The sequence below is a fragment of the Oryzias latipes genome, chromosome 6 (genome assembly GCF_002234675.1).
Source record: "Oryzias latipes chromosome 6, ASM223467v1".
Taxonomy (NCBI): Eukaryota; Metazoa; Chordata; class Actinopteri; order Beloniformes; family Adrianichthyidae; genus Oryzias; species Oryzias latipes.
In genome coordinates this window covers 25,995,263-26,015,281 of record NC_019864.2, presented here as the reverse complement: position 1 = coordinate 26,015,281, position 20,019 = coordinate 25,995,263, and the positions used below count along the sequence as shown (strand labels likewise).

The 20,019-nt window shown below is 39.4% G+C and overlaps 1 protein-coding gene across 2 annotated transcripts in view; it reads right to left on the bottom strand.

Annotated features, from left to right (window-relative positions):
* LOC101167706 (guanine nucleotide-binding protein G(o) subunit alpha) overlaps positions 1-20,019 on the bottom strand; it is a 102,974-nt gene that overhangs the window by 11,244 nt on the left and 71,711 nt on the right. Inside the window, exons 5-7 of one of the 2 annotated variants that reach the window (XM_023955985.1) lie at positions 9,247-9,375; positions 7,547-7,676; positions 2,511-2,664 (exon numbers count right to left, since the gene is read on the bottom strand). In XM_023955985.1, coding sequence (XP_023811753.1) covers positions 2,511-2,664; positions 7,547-7,676; positions 9,247-9,375 — 413 coding nt within the window. The remainder of the gene's footprint in view (positions 1-2,510; positions 2,665-7,546; positions 7,677-9,246; positions 9,376-20,019) is intronic. The other variant, XM_023955984.1, reaches the window with a different exon arrangement.

Here is a 20,019-nt window from a genome sequence, read left to right as displayed (position 1 = left end):
TTTGCTCTCTGCGCTTCTTTCACTCTGGTCTTTTGTTTCTCAGCCTGAGCTCATCGCTCTGCTTTCTAATGACATGAAGTGTAAGAAAGCAGAGCTCATCGCTCTGCTTTCTTACACTTCATGTCATTAGAGAACAACTGTAATTTACACTGGTGTGATAAAACTTGTATTTCAAGTTAAATTTATACAGCAACATTGGTATTATCTTTTTCATTCTAAAGTTTCCTCTGCGTTTTTGTCTTTTAGTACAAATGGAAAGTAAACACATTTTCAGATCAGCAACAAGAAAAAGGCACAGCGAACAACACTGAGTAGATGCAATGAACCTCGGGTCCTTTCAGTCTGGGATAATCTGGTGGACTTGATTCAGATGAGTGGAGAATGCTGGAAGCATTCATAGCTCTATTTGGTTCATTTTGCTTCATGGATCCCAGTGTCAGCAGCTCACCCGGGTGTGGTTTTACCTGAAGTCCTTACGAATCAGAAAACCAAAAGCAGAAATCAACCTGCTCCTCTGATTGGCTGATAGTGTTGAGCACCTTTGCCTCTTGACCACATCATGTTTAGCATTTTCAGTGGTCTGGTGGGGGAGTGTCTGCCCTGATTCTGGGAAGTTGTGGGTTCAGTACACAGTTGGTAATAGTCCCAAAAATGGGTCACCATGGGGTTGGACGGGGTGGTTAAACCACTAAATGGCTTCTGGTTATCTGCAGCTCACCACTGGGTAAAACGCAGAGGAAATATTTCACAAGAGAGAAAACAATTTTATGATGGATTGGATTTATCTGCACTTTTCCATATGCTCAAAGTGCTTACAGTGTGTCTATCATTCATTCACGCTGGGTGATGGTAAGCTACTGTTGTAGCCACAGCTGCCCTGGGGCAGACTGACAGAGGCGTGGCTGCCAGTTCGCACCTACGGCCCCTCTGACCATCACCGGGATCGTTCATGCAGATTCACACACCAGTGGAGCTGCACTGGAGGCAAGGAGAGTGAAGTGTCTTCCCAAGGACTCAAGAACAGTTGGCGGGGGGGGAGCAGGGGATCAAACCACCAACCCTTCCATCATTGGACGACCTGCTCAACCGCCTGAGCCACACACCCAAATATTTAACAACTAGTGAGACTTAAACTTTAACTAACGAGACTTTTCCGACATTATTAGGAGGAGTTTTTCCTAAAAACCTTTTATCTCAAAGCCCAGAACAGCTGCATCATTCTCATCACTAAATGTAATCGTTTCAGTTTTACGCACCAAAGTGAGAGCTGTAATGAACCACACCAGGATTCCTTTGCAAGTGAACCAAGACCCTTTTCTTCAGGTGACTCAGAGTTTGCCCATTGAGTCGGCATCAGAGTCATTGCAAACCTTTGGAAAAACTCAGAAAGGGCCCTGAGAGTTTCATCTTAGCCTTCACAGGCCTCAGTTAGTATGGTAATTTCTTTGATATAAAAAAACAAGAGCTTTTCGTTGTACCTTGGGGTTTATCACTATAACGCTGCTCTTCTTTTGCGGTCTTCTTTTCTGTCTACGCATGCTTTTTTAAATTTTTTTATAGCACATTGTGTTCTGTGTCCTGGTTGGCTGTAGACCTTGTCAATCTGTCTCCTCTGCGCCATTTTTCTAAAAAAACAGGCATATTTTTTTATGACGGTTTAAAGTTTGAGTTCAACCAAGTGAGGAAAGTTTGGAAATGTTCCTCTACCATGGGGTTATTTTTAGAACATAACTCCAGAGATAAACAAGGGTCAAGTAAAGTGGTGAGCTTGGTTGTAAGGCGTTATACTCTGTGGAGGCAGGACATAGCTATGCACACCACATACATCTGATTCAACAAGGTCATGTGACACAGTCACCAATCCCAAACGGATGAGGACAACTGAAATCCTTCTCAATAAACGCCTTCTGGAACAACCTTCTGGAGAACAACCAACCCAAAGTGTGGACGCTTTCTGCCTCAGAGCCCCCAACTGTCAGGCACGTTGGTGGAGGGATGATGATATGGGCTTGTTAAGCAGCCGCAGAACCTGAACTCCTTGGAGCAGAAGCCGAAGAGAAGGGGGTCCAACCTTATTTACACATCAAACATGGTAATTTGTCATTTGTTGTTGCGTATCTGAATTTGTGTTTTCCTTTTTGTTAAGACCAGATGTTTTTCCATACTTGTTCCTTCAACTAATGAGCTGAGAGTAAAGTGAAGAAACAGATTAAATAAAAGCATTTTCTGCAAATACTGCTCAGAAATGTTGACTCGAAATGCAGAAAACAGGAGCTTTGATAAATTGTGATTTGCAGGCAGCACATTTAAAGTGTACTTGCCTCACCAGGTCCTCCAGATAAACTGATGCAACACATGAATGACATCAGCTCCAAAGGTTTTTTTTCCTCCAGAGTATTTAACAGATCTAACTCTTTAATACATAAATGTTTTCCTGAAAGGTTTTTTGCAGATGTGTGTTCATGTAAAGATCATGCAGCGTGAGCTCTCTCTCTCTCTGAAGGGTGTACCAGAGTATTCGGGGAAGCAGATGGACAGTGGCGACTTGGTGATCTTGTTTTCAAACAGGTCCTTCTTGTTGAGGAAGAGGATGATGGAGGTGTCCTTGAACCACTTGTTATTACAAATGGAGTCAAAGAGCTTCATAGATTCGTGCATGCGGTTCTGCAAGGAGAGAGCAACAACAGTTACATGCACGCTAATATACGGACGCGCACAAAAACACAAGCGCTTTGCTGACAAATTGTGCTTACTCGTTAAAAAGCAGTAATATTAAAAAAGCACTTCTACCACAGTCACACAATCTGAGCTCAGACAGGAACAAAAAAGACAAAACAACATGAAATCAGAAAGCAGAACCGAGTACCTAGCAGTTCCTCTTGAGGTAGCTGCAGGGTTTCCTGCTGTGTGTTTGTGTGCGTCAACGTAAGTTAGTGGGAAGCTTTCTAACAAGGATGTTAACAAAACCATGCAAGTTAAGCTTGTTAGTAAGTTCTTACTGTCTGCCCTAGCTGGGTTTCTTTTATAGTCATTAATTGAAGCTATCTCAAGTTATCTCTCCCTCTAGGTGGCGCTGCAGTGTTTTCAACATAGCAAAACAGGTTTATGGAATCATTGGATGATCTTAAAGCTAACAGGGAAAAAACATGTGACCACTGCTACCAATGTGTTAGCACTAATTCTAGACTTTCATTTTTAGTTTCACCTCTGCTGACAAATGAATTTGATAAACTGAAACTCATAGCTTATGTCCGAGTTCTTTCCCTAACCACTCCATATTGAACTATACAGTGCGTTTGGCATGTTGTAGTGCAGTCCGAGTCTATGCATATAAAATCGGGAAATTTCCCATAAGTCTCTGCGAAAAACCATCATGCATAGATGCTCACTGGATTGGGGAAAATAGACCACAAGGGATAGCGTTTGAACAATATTTTATGTGAAGAAAAAAAAGAATTTTAATTTATTTTTTAGAAATTATCCAAGGTTTTATCTTCAGATCACGGTGGATTCATAAATAGTCTTTATAAAATGCAGATATTTATTAAGTTTTAACTTTTGGAAAAAAAAGAGTGAGTTTTGTGTGAGTTGCTTTTGAAATCGAGGGCACTTAATAGTCTTACACTGTATAGTTTTTTAGAAGTTAGGCAATAAGGAAGGAATTCGAACACAGCCATGGTCACACAAACACAACTCCTGGCTAGACTACACATTGGCTAGCTTTACGCTAGCCTACTAATGGCTGATGTACCAATGATTTTAGTTGATGCCTAATTAACCAATAGATGGCATCACATTTACAGGGATTGCTGCCGTCAGAAGGACCGTCCCAGAATTTTACAGAAAAACTTGCTTTTTTTCTACACTTTAAAAAACCATCGGAGATAGAAGTTAAAAACATGAATAAATTCACATTATTCTGCTTAAACCTTATTTGCGAGCTAAAAAAAGCACCCAAGTGACAAAAAATTACTTTAAAGAAACAAATCTGGCTAAGCTTTAACCTCCATATGTGCAAACTGAAGCGCTGGTATAAAGCTATCAAAAATCAGATTTATTTCATTATAGTTTTCTCAAACAGACATTTTTCCTATTCTGTGATTTCAACGTTAATCTTGTCCGTCAGTAAAAAAGCTTCGATTCATTTTTAGCTGACAATCTGATCAATTAATTTGATGTAACGAAGTAAAACGAATATTCAATATTAAAAAAAACACAGAGATTTCCTGAAACTCGGAGTTAAAAAAAAGCATCTCTGATCTGTCCCTGTCTATCTAAGGTTGGGGGGATTGGAAAAGCAGAAAAAGAGGAGCTCAAAAAAGTCGAAGACAAGGGCGTGGAGACAAATAAGCAGCTGACGGTCGGTCACAGAGAGACACTGCTTTTTAAGTCTTGTTTAAAAAGAGAAAAAAATAAACCTATTCAGAGGTTTCATACCTGTCTGTGGGAGGAGCATCTGCAGAAGATCTTACTGCTGATTGGTTAGAGAGAAGAGTCGATAGCGAGGAGTGGAAGGAGCCAGAGATGCTGCAGGGTGGAGCTCAGAGCAGGAACAGAAAACATAAGCGGACCCACCCACCCATCCATCCATGTCCGCTGCCTGACCCATGCATGTTCCCACCCACACACACACACCAACACCAACGCACACATGCACAGACCTCGTGTGCCAAGGCAGTGTTCATAGCACAGAAGGGTGTTTTTTGTGAACTTCTTATTATGTTTCAATGCAGACAGAGAGGAGACAGAAAGAAAGGAGATAACAAGCAAAAGTTGCGTTTTCAGTGATGGACGCATTTGCTTTTGTATTAACATCATCAAATGAAGAAAAAAAATTAAGAAAACATGTATAAAAACATCAGGAAACTTAGACACGAAAAAAAACAAAAACAAACATGAAAATAACTACAAACCTGCAGTTCTATCAAACACATTGAAGCTGGTTAAAGTCGTATACATTAATTGATGTCATTTATTTACGTTCACACCGGGCTCGGAAACCCGCCTGTTAGTGAAAAGTCTATGTGCGTTTGGGGCTTCTGCGTTCAAAACTATCACGTTCACGCAACGCTACGGCAGATTTCCAGACCGTTTTGGGCCACGATGTACACAACACGCAGCCATTGAACGTGCCTCAAAAGTTAAACCAGAAGAACTTTGACCAATTGGAGTAACGTCCCTTCAATACATGGAAGCGCCAACCGTTTGACAACCGATCATAAAGGAGAAATTAATAATCGCAGTTTGCCTGGAGCTGGATTTGTGAGATTTGTTCTGCTTTAACATTAACAAGCCTATCAACACTACATGATGAGAGTTGAACGCTTTTTGACAAACCTAATATCATGAACGGAATGCAAAAAAGCTAATATGTTTATAAATAATAATAACAATTGATACTTTATCGTATTTATCCCGGAAATTCTTCTCCGCATTTCACCTATCCCCTGGGGGGAGCGGTCAGCCGCAGATGAGCCGCGCACGGGAGGCCGTAGCATTAACGGTCTTGCCCAAGGACCCTCACTGGGTGATGTTAATTGCTCGCCATTGATATGGTAATTGTCCCATTAACCCCTCCGGGAATTGAACACTGCGTGGTAGCCTCTCACCTTACCAACCGAGCTACCCAGCCGCTTAAGAGAAATCATGACTAGTGTATGTGAATGTATGCATATTTACCAATCAATTTTATCCTGTTGCATGATATATCCTTGCATAAATAAAATTCTGTTGTCTTGTTTTCTGTATTCTCTCTGCTTTGATTGCTTGGAATAAACTATTTCCAAATCCAAACGTGTTCTTGAACGCGCCACACAAGCCCGGTGCGTACCTACCACAAGACAATGGAATACAGAAGTCATTTTTTACAGTCGACATGAAAAAGTGCTTAAGTTGGTGGGGCTTCAGAAAGTATTGGTTGCTAAGGAAAAGGGAAAAACTGAAATGGAAAAAAAATATTGTTTATTTGTTTAAAAATATCTAAACAACACAAAACCAAGGAAATATGAATAAATTATAAAATTTACCAAGAACTTGTGAAAAAAGAAAGGATTAATGTGACAGAAGCTAGAAATGAATAGAAACAAAACTAACTAAAACCTATACGTTGACAGTACCATCTTTTGGATTGAATGAATAAAAAAACAATTTATACAGAGTTTTCTAGTTCCATAAACCATCTATAATTATTAATTTTTAAAGAATATCTTATAATTTTGCTTTACATGTGTCGTTTTCAGGAACTACATTCAACATTATAGTAAAAACTTTCAGAATGAGCAGTAATTTTCTCCTTTAGGTTGCACAGAAATGAGCGACTCTTCCCGGCATGACTGATGCAGGTGGGTGCAATTTCTGTTGTTGTTTTTTTTGCACAGCTGTACTCTGAATGTCAGCGTGACCCTTCCTATCCAACATCACAGACCTACAGGAAGAATGAGCGGCTCCGGCGTGCGTGCAAACACGCGCGGCGTGTCACAGTGTTTTATGGATGTTTTCTCCCCTCATCTGAGGCTCCGGCTCAAAGGGACGGTTCCCTACATCTGCATAAGTGGAGCAGCGTTTCCCAGCCTGCAGCCCTCAGAGGACGCGCTCAGAGATGGCAGTAAGCACTGTGCATTCAAATCAGCTTATTTGTTTTAGGGTGCAAGCTTGTGGTTGAGGAAACACAGTGTTCTTTTTACACGGACTTCACTAAATTCACACTTTTACAAATGGATTTCCCGAATAGATCAACAATTGATGTTGATCTATTTGGCTGTATGATAAATCACCCAAAATGTGATTCAAAACCTGAAAAAACACGTCATCTATCCTCTGGATTAGAAATCATGTCAGCTGTCCAGACTGTGTGCAGCGCAGAAAAATGATTAGCATAAAGCACAAACACTTCACACACTGGCAATGTTTTAGACATGTAGCTCTGCTCTGCTGTTATCATGAAAAAAATGAGTTTCTTTACAAAACACACAACCTTATTTTCTTCACTATTACAAAGAAAAAATAAATCCTGGATTCTTTTTCATATTCTGTCTCTCACAGTTAAAGTGAATCAATGATGAACATTACAAACCAAACTCAGAATCAATCAGCAACTATTTCTGCCCCTGAAATGACTTCAACATCCATCAAGAACCCACAGCAGATGTGTGTCTTTAAATAAAGTCTGCATTTACCTTTAAATTTGTTAAATTCAACCCAAAATGTTAAGTAGAAACCATGAAGAGGAATATTACTGAAGAGGATATTCGGTTTTGACGATGAAGAACACAGAGCAGATTTTTAAAATGCAGTGGAAAACATCCTGACAGAAAATAACTACCGTAAAATCTAAAAAGATTTTCTAAAAATTGGTTTAGAAGAGGCACTTCCATGTCCTTGTGTGGGACATTAATCCCCCCCTTCCGCCAGTCTGACTCATACAAACATGTACAAACATGAACACGGCCTGCTTTTAAATATAGTTCATGCCTCTCATTCCGCCCCCTGACATGAGCTTGCAGATGTCAAACAGCTGGAGAAGAAGGGCGGAGGGGGCGGTCCTTACCGTGGTCTCGTCCTCGTGCAGCACCTGGTCATACCCGCTCAGCGCCACACAGAAGATGATGGCCGTCACGTCCTCGAAACAGTGGATCCACTTCTTCCTCTCCGACCTCTGACCTCCGACATCAAACAGCCTGACGGACACAGACGGACCGGAACTTCAGAGTCTGATAGTACCTCCAGAGCGGTGAGAGCACAAAGACCAAACAACAAACGCTGGGAATCTCTGCACTGCAAACTATTGACCGGTATAAATGTGTCTTTGTTTTACACCTTTCTAAACTTATCCCAAAAGATGGTTTTCTTATAAAAAGCTGGGATCTAGAAATAAAAACATTATACTTTTGCTCCAAACTCTTGACAACAGAAAAACTTGATTAAAGACTTAGAAAAATCTCATATTTTTGATTGATTTTAAGGATGTCCTTTTCCAGTTCAATAAATGCAGACAGGAATTCATTGTCATTGTTTTGGAAACAAAAGTTTTGATTTATGCTCTAAGAATAAATGTTCATTTTAAATCTTATGAGGATTTATTAAGATGGGCCAATTTGTACTAAGATAGTATTCTCATTGTGTTCACATTTTGTCCTAAAATGACTCGTTTCCATTTATTACACTAGGTTTTGTTACTATAATCCAATTAGGTACACAAAAGCACAGAAAACACAAACTATTTGCTTAGAACTAGCAAAAATATTTATTACTGGGCTGTATTACATTTAATTTGAAGTCAAATTGCATAATCATTCTATCTAACAGCTTTTTAAGGTAATTTTTTCCCTTTTTGAAAGCTTGTGTGGAGCTCCTTTGTTTTCTTATTATATGATATCTTGTTAAGTAAAAATGTCTGACTATTTTACTACTTTCTAGTGATTTTCTTCATCTTATCTTTAGGCTGCCGCCTGTCGTAGTGTAGACGAACAAAGAACTGATCGGGGCAGGTTTACGTTTCTGACGGATCATATCTGAAACCACCTTTATCGTCATGACACGTGATTTCATCTGCAAACCCCACGTCACTCATCATGCTTAGCGCAGGTTTGTCAGTGAAGAGCACCTCCATCGGTCCACGACAGCTTCTCCTCAGGAATCCATCGCGTTCATCTGATTTCCTTCACATCTGTCTGAATCCCCAACAGCTTTCTAAATCGGTTTGTGCTTCTGTCTGCACTCGGGGACGCCGTTTCTGTTCTACCTGTTGACTTGAAGTTTTGTTTGCTCTTGTTTCGAGACAACCTGTCTTCATCTCCTGTCAGACACATCCAGCACAGCTGTTCTCTCACGAGTGTAAGAGTAGAATGTCTGGATCTGCAGAGATAGCAGCACGTCTGCAGCCTCTGGTCGACTGTGGAGTTTAGGATGTAGGAGGCAAAAGCGATGCAGCCTCCATCCCTAAAAATAATGTCTGCAAACGCATATTAAGTCCTTTACTGTGATTGTCAGTCTACGAGTAAATCGGTGAGTAAATCTGTGCACAAGGAGCAAAAACAAAGACTGAAATAGAAGTCGGAACAGTCACTTGATTTTTTCCTCGCATCACCCCCCTCCTTCTCCCAGAGTTCCCTGCTCTAATTGAATCTGGCCTCATTAAAAAGAAAAAAAGCAGAGGGCCATAAATATAGATGCACGTTTAAACTGTCAAATTAATTACAGGCGGGAGCTCCGGCTGGATGACACGGAGCGGAGCTGCCAGGGACAGACCTGAAGTGAAGGTTTTTGAAGGTGAAGTGCGTCTCCACGATGCCCGTGGTCTTCACCCGGGTCCTCAGGATGTCCTGCTCTGTCGGCTGGTAGTCCGTCGCACCAATCCGATCTAGGCTGTCCAAGTAGCTGAAGACACAGAGGGAAATAACCAAGAGTGATCTGATTCAAACCTGACAGGAACAACCTTCAACCACAGTCCTTTCTGCACATTCAAAGCATGTTTTTTTATGTTTAATAGCTATCGATTTATTCACACGTTTCTTTGAATTTTTTGTAATTCTCATTTTTCACGTCCAATCAGTTTACTTCTGGTGATCGTTTCCTTTTCGGGTGTTGATAAATGACAAAACTTTCAGCTTAATTTTGCGCTTAACCATCATTGTCGTGTTTCTTTTCTATACATCAGAAATATATTTTCCTCATTATTTAGGAGATCGTGCACAGATCAGATGTCTGTTTTCTTTTATTCTCCTCCTCTGCTGCACCAGTTTCAGCTCAATGCTGTTGGCTTAACCCACTTAGAGAAGTTGGTTTCTTTATTGAACAATTTGTTATCTTGGTTTTATAAGGAACAAGGAGGTGCAAGACTCTGCAGCAGTGATCTGCAGTTTTCTGCAGACAACATTAGCTCCTCTGAAGTGAAGCTTATCACCTGCTGGAAATGAGGCAGAAAAACAAACGTAAGACCCCAGCAATGTGCACGCGCTTGTGGTTCTCTGACCAATAAACCTAATGGCGTGTGGACCGGCTCAGCTGCTTCAGACGCTTAACATCACATCAAAGGGACAATAGGACCCCCCACCCAGCAGATCACCGCCCCATGAAGGCTGGATCTGTCCTTTCAGATTCTTCACGTCAGCTGAAAGGGATTTTTGATCAAAACGATAACTGTCACGGCTTGAAGGGATGAAGTCCATCAGGGCTTCTGCTGAACCAGTTTAGCCCCCGACTGGAAGCTCAGAGAGCGAAAGGAAGAGGGGCGGTAATGGATCATCACAGGAAGTGAACCTTTATTCTTTGATGCGGACGTACAAATTCAATAATCCTGGTTACTGAGTGCTCCAACTAACCGTGGCGTCATTTTAAATTCTGGTCACTTGCTGACCAATAAGTGGAAGGTTTAAAGGGAGGGGAGTCTGGTGCCACCCACTTTCCTGCTGCTCTTCAGCTTCATTTCAGTTTCTTCTGAGCTTCAAAACTGAGGCAGAAAAGCCCATCTGCAGGTCTATGGAGGAACCCCTCACCGGATGGACACAGAAAAACCCACACAACAGTTATTTCATGAATCAAGACTAAAAACTGTCAGAACCTCCTAAACTGTGTTGGAAAGGACAGCGGCAGACCACTGGGAACACTTTGAAAATAGATCAAAAGACAATTGGAGTAGGAACTTAAGTTATAATTAAAGAACAGATGTATTAAAATCAATTTTTGCTGGACCATCACTGCTCTGCTTGAATTCCAGTCCAGCAGGTGGCAGCACCTATAGATGTGTCTGTAAAATCTCCAAAAGAAAAAGAAGGCCGTCCATCTGCTAAATCATGGGGTTTAATATTCATTCAGTGTTTCAGAACTTTGTCTGTAATCAATAAATGACTTTATTTATAGACCTGGAAGTGTTTCTCTTACTGACGTTGACTGACTTCAAAGAACAAAAGGTAAAAGCTGTGGAGGGAAAGTCTTTTGGCTCAAAGAAACAAGAACAAACACAAAGACACACACATACACCACTACAGCTATAAGACTTATTGATCACACGCAGAGGAAAAGGACTAAGAGCGCTTGGAAGGAGAAACCAAGAGGGCGAGATAAAAAATACTGTTTTCCCTCTAAGGTGAAATGAAATCAACCCTGGTGTGCTTAATGGAGCCAAGAAATATATAAATAGCCATAAACCACAAACAAAAGCGTCCATCATGCTTCCACAGAGAATGAGCAGACACGAGAGCTTGGAAATTCAATAACAAGAGGGGTTTGTTTGCATGAACATAGGGCCCTTTATCACTGCAGCAGGTTTCATCTAGATACCCTGTTCTGTTTAGGATTAGAAAAAACCCACCAGTAACAGAGAATTCTGGATTAACTGTCATGACTTATTGGGTTCTGGAAGTCTAAAAAACGTCAGCCTTCTGTTCTAGTAAAGGATGGAAGCTTTCACCGGTTCTGCAGAAATCCTCCCAGATGGTTCTGAGGAACATGTTGAGCATTTATGTAGAAATCAAGTCAGGAATTGACAAGACTTTTACGGTAGAAAATGTTTAAGGCCAATGCTCCTGAAAACAAGGAGGTCAACACCTTGATGTTTTTAAACCAACTCTGACATCAAACTTTCATTCATCTTCAAACCCGTTTTTGTCCCTTTCACTTGGCTGCTGGAGCCTATCCCGGCCACTCGTGGGTGAGAAAGCACGGGACATCCTGGACAGGTCGCCAGTCTGTCGCAGGGCTACAAATCACACACCCATGCACTCACATTCACACCTAGGGACAATTTAGAGTAACCAATTATCCAACTCCAACAGCAAACATTTCCACCAAGTAGAAACTCTGTAGACGGGGCTAACATGAGTCGCCGTCCACCAAAGTGGATCCAGTTCCCTGTCAAAGCCAAAGCCTGATGTGGCACCATGCTTTTGGCTTCCAGCACCAACGCAGCAGTTTGGCCTGGGATTAACTGACTAATATTAAATCAGCAAAGAAAAGAATTTAACAAGGTTTTAAAAAAAGCAATTGTGTGTTGATTAGCATTTAAAGGGAGTTAACTAAAGTTTACAATCTGCTTCTGAAACATTTGTGAAAAAGGGTAATGGAATTAAACACTTGACTAACGGACGCCTGTCGAGTCTGAGATGAAGCTTTGGGTTTTTATGCAGAAAAGGCTTCTACTTATGATCTTTTGTGTTGCAGAATCAGAACCTCCAAATGTTCTTACACTGTATAATGTGTTGTTTCATTGTAGCTACAGAAATGACTGGAGCAGAGCTTAGCATCTATGGAAATGTAGTTTTTACACATGGTTGATGATGCACAGAGAATGAAATGGGCCTTTTTGTAGTTTTCAGCTTTTAGTAAAATAAAACAGGTTAAACATCTAGATAAGGACAATGGTCAACAAATATACTGCTTTGTTCACATTTGATCTTTCAAACTGGTTAAAGGTGGATAAAAAAAAAGGAAACTCCTGTGAGTTAATGACCACAAGTATTTCCCAGAGTCCTACCATGCTTCCCAACACTGCTCTCTAGAATGAGGTTATTTGTTTCAATTAAAAAGACTCAGATTTCCTGCTAAACTCATTATGGGTGAAGACACTCTACAGTTTGTCAGAGTAATTAAATAAGTATTGATTCCATTTTTGTCGAAAGAACTCTTTTAAATCATATCTGTGCTACCCATATCGATTTCTTTCTTATTGTACAGTTTCTGCTCAAACGGGGTCGACCGGAGGCGTTGGAGCTCATGTCTGTTGCTTAGTAACCATCTTTTGGATGGCTAGATGTTTCCCCCACTGTGGTTTCCTGACACCGATTTACAACAGACGCTGTGACTTTTGCGAAAGCAGCAGCGACTAAACGCAACATCATGACGGCGAGCCCGACATGAGAGACGTTTAGATCGATAAAAAGAAGAAGTCTTTGTAATTAAAGCTGCAGGCAGAGCCGTACGGCCCCCCTCCTCTGCAGACCACACTGACATCAGCGCTGCACTGGAACAAGACTGAGCCCCGCCAAAGGTCATAATTAAATTAAAGGAACATTTCAATGTTTTAGTTCCAGGCGGAGCAAAAATGTTGCTGTTTCAGCACAATAGCAACCACTGATAATATCGACTTATGTATGCATCTATGTATTTGTGTTTTAAGTAGTTAAACTTTTTCAATAGATTTCATTATTTTACCAGAGAAGGGACCGATGGTGACAGATGATTCATGCAGAATTTAATAGTTTTTTTTTTTTTTTTAAACTCACTAATGTGTGCCTTGGAGTTTCTGTTGATGCAACCCTCCGTCATTAAAGACACATGCACCCATCCGGAGGATTGACCCGTACGGGTCTCACGGGTTTTTGGGTTGTCCGAATCTGTAGAGGGTCGTAGAGGAGCAGCCACATCTTCAGGGGAGCGTGGGTGTGTCTTGCAGTTCGACGACCCCAAAATGGAACGTACCATTGTTGTGTCTGTGTGGTAAGCGTATCGTGAAATGTCTGTACGGATAATGTAGGCTAAATGCACTTACGATGCAGCTTGTCCGTGGAAAAAAATGTGAATGAACATTTTTGTTCTTTGTCTCACCAAGCGGTCTACCACCTTAATATGTTGTGTGGGTCACCTGTGTGCCTCATACAGGTTTGCCCATTTTTCGCTCACAGACAGCCAGTATCCACCCGTAAGGGCAGTTGTGACTAGTCCGTCCGATACCGATAACCAATATTTCCCCTTTAACTGTGGCCGATAGCCGATATTTGCCGATACTGATACTTAGAGGTCTCCAGTAACACAAAGTTTATATTTCCTTTTTGTTTCTGTATTAGAAATAACTTTTCTTTTGCTATACAATCACATTGTACTTAACCTTTTTAACATACAAAAGGGATCTAATAGGAACAAGTATCCCTTTAAAACTTTCATATGTATATATATCTGAAAGTATTTATTGAAAATTGGACATAACTGTAAACTCTCACTGTGAATCTCAGTGAATATTTTCAGCACATGACAGTTCAAATTTGGCTTCATACAATTAACATCTTAGTGAATAAATGTGTTATAGCAGTAAATACTCAAAAGTACATGACACGTAAGAAGCAGAGTAATCCATATTTGTGTGGTATTTGTGGACCTGCCTGCCATCACAGGCCTCAACTGTTTAATACTGCAGCCTTTCAGAGTAATGAAGCAAAGCAGCGCTGCATGCATTCACCCTCCCCATATGAGGATTCAACATCCCTGTGTGTGCGTGTGTGTGTGTGTGTGTGTGTGTGTGTGTGTGTGTGGAAAGCAACTGTTTCCAATGTATAACTGCCACAAAGGCAGGGGAAGTAATGCATGGACAAAGAGTACAGTATGTGCTTTGTGGTAAATAGGTCAGTGCGCTCAGGGCCTTTGCAGAGAAAGAGAGGTGGCTTGAGGCAGGATGCATCCTCAGAGAGCACAACCTTCATCTTTCTACGGGAAACCCACACAAGTGTGACCACAAAAGCGCGCACAGCCACAAACATCTGGCTCCTGCAGCTGCAAGTACGACCTTCTGAAGCAGCGTAACGCATCTTTACTTAGCACTAAAACAACATTTCATCTCTGTGAGGCCTTCCCATTGAGGTGTGTGCACAGCGAGGCCTCATCATGTGACGGCCGTCCTATCCCCTCATTGGCCGCCTGCTTCGCTCTGCTCCACGGGCAACAACATAATAGGAAGTGTGCATCAATCTTTAATGTGACATTTATCACAGAGCTCCAAACACACCCGCTCCCACACAAAGCGGATGCTGCGTGACTTCATTAACCGCCAGTTAATGTTCAAGTCTCAAAGTGCTCCCATCCCTCTCCTCCGCCTAACCACTCGGCCTCTTCTCCACCTTTAGGTCTCTCATCTTCCGACTGAAACCACACCATTACCATCTCCTCATGGTCCCCGTTTCATCTGTTTCCGTCGCCTCTGAAAGTGTGATGACTTGCAATGTGAATTCACAGGCATGAACTACTGGGGGGAGCTGTGATCAGTAATGAACAGACAAAATAATAAAATGTTATAAAAGAAACTAAAATATTCAGGATATTTTTCATGATTTCTGCCTGTCAGGGGGATCGCAGCACTTTTCCTGTGTCTGTCTGTTTGCTCGGTTATAGATATGATTTTAAAGGCTAATCCTAGTGTGTCACTGGGAGTAATTTCACTGGATTTATGATGCATAGTTAAACAGCTTCTACATGCACAAACACTGCAGGGGAAAAAAAAAAAAAGAGTCCATCTCTGTGTAAATCAGGCCTGTAATAGGGATTGATCGCACATCCTGATACCATTTAGAGGATTATCAGAGAGCTGCGTGTTGTGCATGTTTGGTTATTTTACTGGCGGGGGAGCACTTATAGGCCCCTCACTGACCAAAACTGCATTGAAGAAAATGCATCTTCTCCAGTTGACTGACAGATAAGAAATGAGTCACTGATGAAGGCCTGATCGTCCCACTGGTTTTTCTTCTCGGTTTCACAACCATCATCATGCTAACCAATGACATAGATTGAACTCAGTGACATCCGTTAGGCAAATTTAAAGTCTTAAAGGTGTAAAAAAAACAACTCTATTTCTTTGTTTTCCCATTTCAGTTCCAATACCTTTAATTTATTAAATCATCATCAGCTTAAAGACCCGCTATCAGCATTTCTGACTGTTTTTATTTTTAACCAGAATTTGCTGAACATTCAGCAGAGTTGTTATTATAAATCTATAAAACACAAAAAAATGGTTTTTCCTTTTAAGTGACACAGAGAGATTTACTTTCTCTTGATTATAAATCAAGAGAATGCAGGTTCAGACCAACGAGACTAAAATCTTATTATTTCTTGGTCGCTGCCAAAGCTGATGTTGAAAAAAAGTATTTTTGAAACAACATTTTTTTTTATTGTCTTGCATTATCAGCTCTTTTTTTGCTTTGGACGTGCCAACTGGTGCCACGGCAGGCTGCCAGTTACCAGAGCTCAGTGTTAGTTTACTTGTTTTTGTTATCTTATTGTTTTGTTGTTTACCCTTTAATTGATGGACATAGACTTTTTCTTTTAACACATGAGTGTGGTGGCATGCCTGCTTCTCCTTTTTAGACTTTTTCCACCACTTTCTAAGTCTGAAGCGGTGCATCGTTTACATGATCAGATATTGTCGCTTGGCAACAAAAACTGACCGAGATTGCAGAAGAGGCTGAGGTCCTTCAGAGTTTGCAGGACTCTTCAAGAGTGTTTTATGATGGTATTGCATCTAGCGTCTTCTACAGAGTGAGCTGCTGGGGGAGCAGATGCACAGGAACAGGAAGAGAATCGACAAACTGGTGCAGAGATGCGTTCTGGAATATCCCCTAAGTCTGTGACTGTGAGAGGAGGATGCAACAGAAACTAGAATCGATCATGGACAATCCTCTTCATCATCATCCTCTCCATGACACCATGGGTGCACTGAGGACCTTCTTTAGTCAAAGACTTTACCACCTCGTTGCAGGAAGGAGATCTTTCCTCCTGTCAGCTATCAGACTCTACAACGCTTCACAGGGCACTCAATCGAGTTATTTCTTGTATTTTAGTGTTGTTGTTATTTATTGCATTCTACTGCTATTTAATATCTATTATTATGAGTTGTTTTCTTAAGAATCTGTTGTTTTTGAGCATTGGTAAGAGAGCAACTTCCCTGACATGGAATCAATTAAAGTTCCATCTTCTTCTTACTGTGGGAAAGTCCTTCTGTAGGGGCTTTGATTTGCTTTTTAAAGAAATGTATCTGGCAAAACAACTTTTTTCTTTGACTAATAACATTTGGTAACACTTTATATTATGATTCCTTAACAAGCTTTGTTAACACATTAACAAGCATTATAAATGAATTTATAGAGTGTTAGTAAGACATTTATTAGTACAATAAGTCTAATAAGGTTTATTTAATTACTTAGTTAATACATTTACAAGCATTATTATTAGGATGTTTTTAAGATGCTAATGATACATTTATTGGCATTATAGATGCCTAACAAATGTGTCAGTGTTAATAAGCTTAATAAGATTTATTAACAACCTTTGTTAACAAATTAAGAAGTATTATTATTGTTTGGGGTTCTAGTAAGACATTTATTAGCATTATAGGTGCCTGACACAAGCCTAAGTGTTAATAAGCTTAATAAGTTTTATCAACTAACTTCACAAATTAATTGGCTTTATTAATGTGTAAGATGCTAGTAAGATATTTATTAGCATTATAGATGTATTGCTAATACCCTTTACAGAAATATTTTTGTACGTTTAGTCTCTTTTAATGTTATAAAGTTCTTTTTACAAGCGTTATGCTTTGTGTTGTTTGTGGTAAAAAGCATTCCTCACTTTAGATGAGGTGCTGCAAAACATTTAATAAACTGTTAACAAAGTTAATTAATACATTTGTTAAGCTTATAAGCAGTTTAGTAATATGGATTTTGTAGACAATGGTCTGACTTTAGATGTTAATGAATCTTATTAACAATTTCAGGCATTTGCTCGTGTGAGACATCCATAATGCTAATTAATGTCTTCTTAGAACCCCAAACAATAATACTTCTTAATTTGTTAACAAAGGTTTTTAATACATCTTATTAAGCTTATAACACCGACACATTTGTTAGGAATCTATAATGCCAATAAATGCATCATTAACATCTTAAAAACATCCTAAAAATAACGCTTGTAAATGTATTAATAAAGTAATTTAATAAACCTTATTAGATTTATTGTACTAATAAATGTCTTACTAACACCCTAAATATTCTGTAATATTGCTTGTTAATGCGTTAACAAAGCTTGTTAAGGAATCTTAATATAAAGTTCTACCTCGGTAACACTTTATATCAAGATTCCTTAACAAGCTTTGTAAACACATTAACAAGCATTATAAATGTATTTATAGGGTGTTAGTAAGAAATTTATTAGTACAATAAGTCTAATAAGGTTTATTAAATTACTTAGTTAACACATTTACAAGCATTATTATTAAGATGTTTTTAAGATGCTAATGATGCATTTACTGATATTATAGGTGCCTAACAAATGTGTCAGTGTTAATAAGCTTAATAAGATTTATTAAATTACTTAGTTAACACATTAAGAAGTATTATTATTGTTTGGGGTTCTAGTAAGATATTTATTAGCATTATAAATGCCTGACACAAGCCTAAGTGTTCATAAGCTTAATACTATAAACTAACTTAACAAATTAATAGGCTTTATTAATGTGTCAGATGCTAGTAAGATATTTATTAGCATTGTAGATGTCTTGCAGATACCTGAAAGTGTTAATAAGATTTATTAACATCTAAAATCAGACCATTGTCTTCTAAATCCATATTACTAAACTGCTTATAAGCTTTACAAATGTATTAATTAACTTTGTTAGTAGTTTATTAATTGTTTTGCAGCACCTCATCTAAAGTGTGGACGTTTTTTACCACAAACAACCACAAAGCATAAAGATTGTAAAAATAACTTTATGACATTGAAACAGAATCAACATACACAAATCGTTCTGTAAAAGATATATAATAATTTAATTCAGACAAATAAAAAATATTAAAATACTTATAGACTGGTGATGAATGACTCTAGCATCATAGCTAATAAGGATAAAGTATTAGCATCTATCCTGAGTGAAACATTCATTGCAAATCAACCTTTTAAGTAATTCGAAGATAGTTGTATTCGCAGAGAGGCACGCCACGCGCCCTGCCCGTAACCCGGAACCGGAAGTCCATTAGATGTTAATGAATCTTATTAACACTTTCAGGTATTTGCAAGACATCTATAATGCTAATAAATATCTTACTAGCATCTGACACATTAATAAAGCCTATTAATTTGTTAAGTTAGTTAATAAAACTTATTAAGCTTATTAACACCTAGGCTTGTGTCAAGCATCTATAATACTAATAAATATCTTACTAGAACCCCAAACAATAATAATACTTCTTAATTTGTTAACAAAGGTTGTTAATAAATCTTATTAAGCTTATTAACACTGACACATTTGTTAGGCACCTATAATCTCAGTAAATGCATCATTAGCATCTTGAAAACATCCTAATAATAATGCTTGTAAATGTGTTAACTAAGTAATTTAATAAACCTTTTTAGACTTATTGTACTAATAAATGTCTTATTAACACCCTATAAATTCATTTATAATACTTGTCAATTTGTTAACAAAGCTTGTTAAGGAATCTTAATATAAAGTGTTACCGGATCTTCTATCTAAACTAGTGAGTCCAGACAACTGTAGAGCAGGTTTTTAGTCATCAGATCAGTTAAAAAAATCCCAACCTGTTAAGTGCTTCTTCCTGTAGCAACCCATGAAACATCTACCAGGGAGGTGTGAGGCTGTTGTGTGCAGCTGGTACAGGGAACATGGAGCGTTTTTGCTAAATAACAAACTTGTTCTAGTAAATTTATTTTTAGCTCAGTGAAGTCCTGATAAGATCCAGAGGTTATGATCTGTTTGTAAACAGTCTTAACAAATGCAGTTCAATTAGGATCATTGAAAAGCAAGAAGTAAAGCATCTTTAGAGGAGTGCAGGTGTGTTACGGTGTGTTACAGGTGTGTTGCAAATGTGTTGCAGATGTGCTGCAGGTGTGCTGCAGGTGTGTTGCAGGTGTTTTACAGGTGTGCTGCAGATGTGTTGCAGGTGTGCTGCAGGTGTGCTGCAGATGTGTTGCAGGTGTGCTGCAGGAGTATTGCCGTTCCCTTGAGGGTCATGAAAAAAGGAACGTATGATAGTAATGTGTATGCTTAGTGTCTCGTTGAAAATAATAAAATATCAGTACGACTTGCTTGCATCTCACCCTTATGTCACCCATACTTCCCCGTCATGTACTGTATTGCTTAGGTGTTTGCTACAAACTGTCGCTGGCAGCATGCATGTAGAAAAAAATGGGCACGAATATTCTTGCTTTTTGGGTTGACCGATTGGTCTACGACTCTTGCCCATTTTTTCTTTTACTTCCAGACAGTCTGTATTCACCCATGAGGGCAGCTGTGACTTTGGCTTAAAGAGA